The 560-nt window shown below is 42.0% G+C and overlaps 1 protein-coding gene across 1 annotated transcript in view; it reads left to right on the top strand.

The window, feature by feature from the left end:
• LOC116694037 (pulmonary surfactant-associated protein D) overlaps window positions 1-560 on the top strand; it is a 23,385-nt gene that overhangs the window by 400 nt on the left and 22,425 nt on the right. The window contains exon 2 of the mRNA XM_032523467.1: window positions 213-378. Within this exon, the coding sequence (XP_032379358.1) occupies window positions 213-378 (166 nt within the window). The remainder of the gene's footprint in view (window positions 1-212; window positions 379-560) is intronic.

The following is a 560-nucleotide window of genomic DNA, read 5'->3' as shown; positions in this document are numbered from 1 at the left end:
ATACTGTAGATTTCAAAGGACTTAAAGACGTTTAGATCTCAGAATGTTTGATCCCAGTGACAAACAGTTTATCTTACATTACTTAAACAGTAATGTTGAAGTAAAGTTTACCTCTTTGAACCAGAAACTCTTGCCTGCTCTAGTGATCTAATTTACTGAAAGAATAAAACATGATTGCTCCAACAACTGTTATGATGCTCTGCGTTTTGAAGATGAGGATGTTCCTCCTGTTCTGCGTCCTCTGCCTGATGTCTTCTACTGGCCAGAGTCAGCTTCAGGGACCTCCTGGTCCTAAAGGTGACCGAGGAGATGTTGGGCCACCTGGGCCAGCTGGGAGACCTGGGCTACTTGGGCCAATTGGGAGACTTGGGTTTCCTGGTGGGTAATATTGACTTCCACAATCATGCTCCAAAGAGAGAGATAAGATAATACTTTATTCATCCCGCAGTGGGAAAAAAAGCATAAAAACAAACAAGTAAACACACAAACAAACAGCAAACAACAGACAATGAGCAGAAGGTATAGAATGAATGTAAAGTGCTAGGAACACTCGTTCTGAC

The sequence above is a fragment of the Etheostoma spectabile genome, chromosome 8 (assembly GCF_008692095.1).
Source record: "Etheostoma spectabile isolate EspeVRDwgs_2016 chromosome 8, UIUC_Espe_1.0, whole genome shotgun sequence".
NCBI lineage: Eukaryota > Metazoa > Chordata > Actinopteri > Perciformes > Percidae > Etheostoma > Etheostoma spectabile.
Note: the sequence above shows the minus strand (reverse complement) of the source record. Positions and strands in the feature narration are given on the sequence as shown.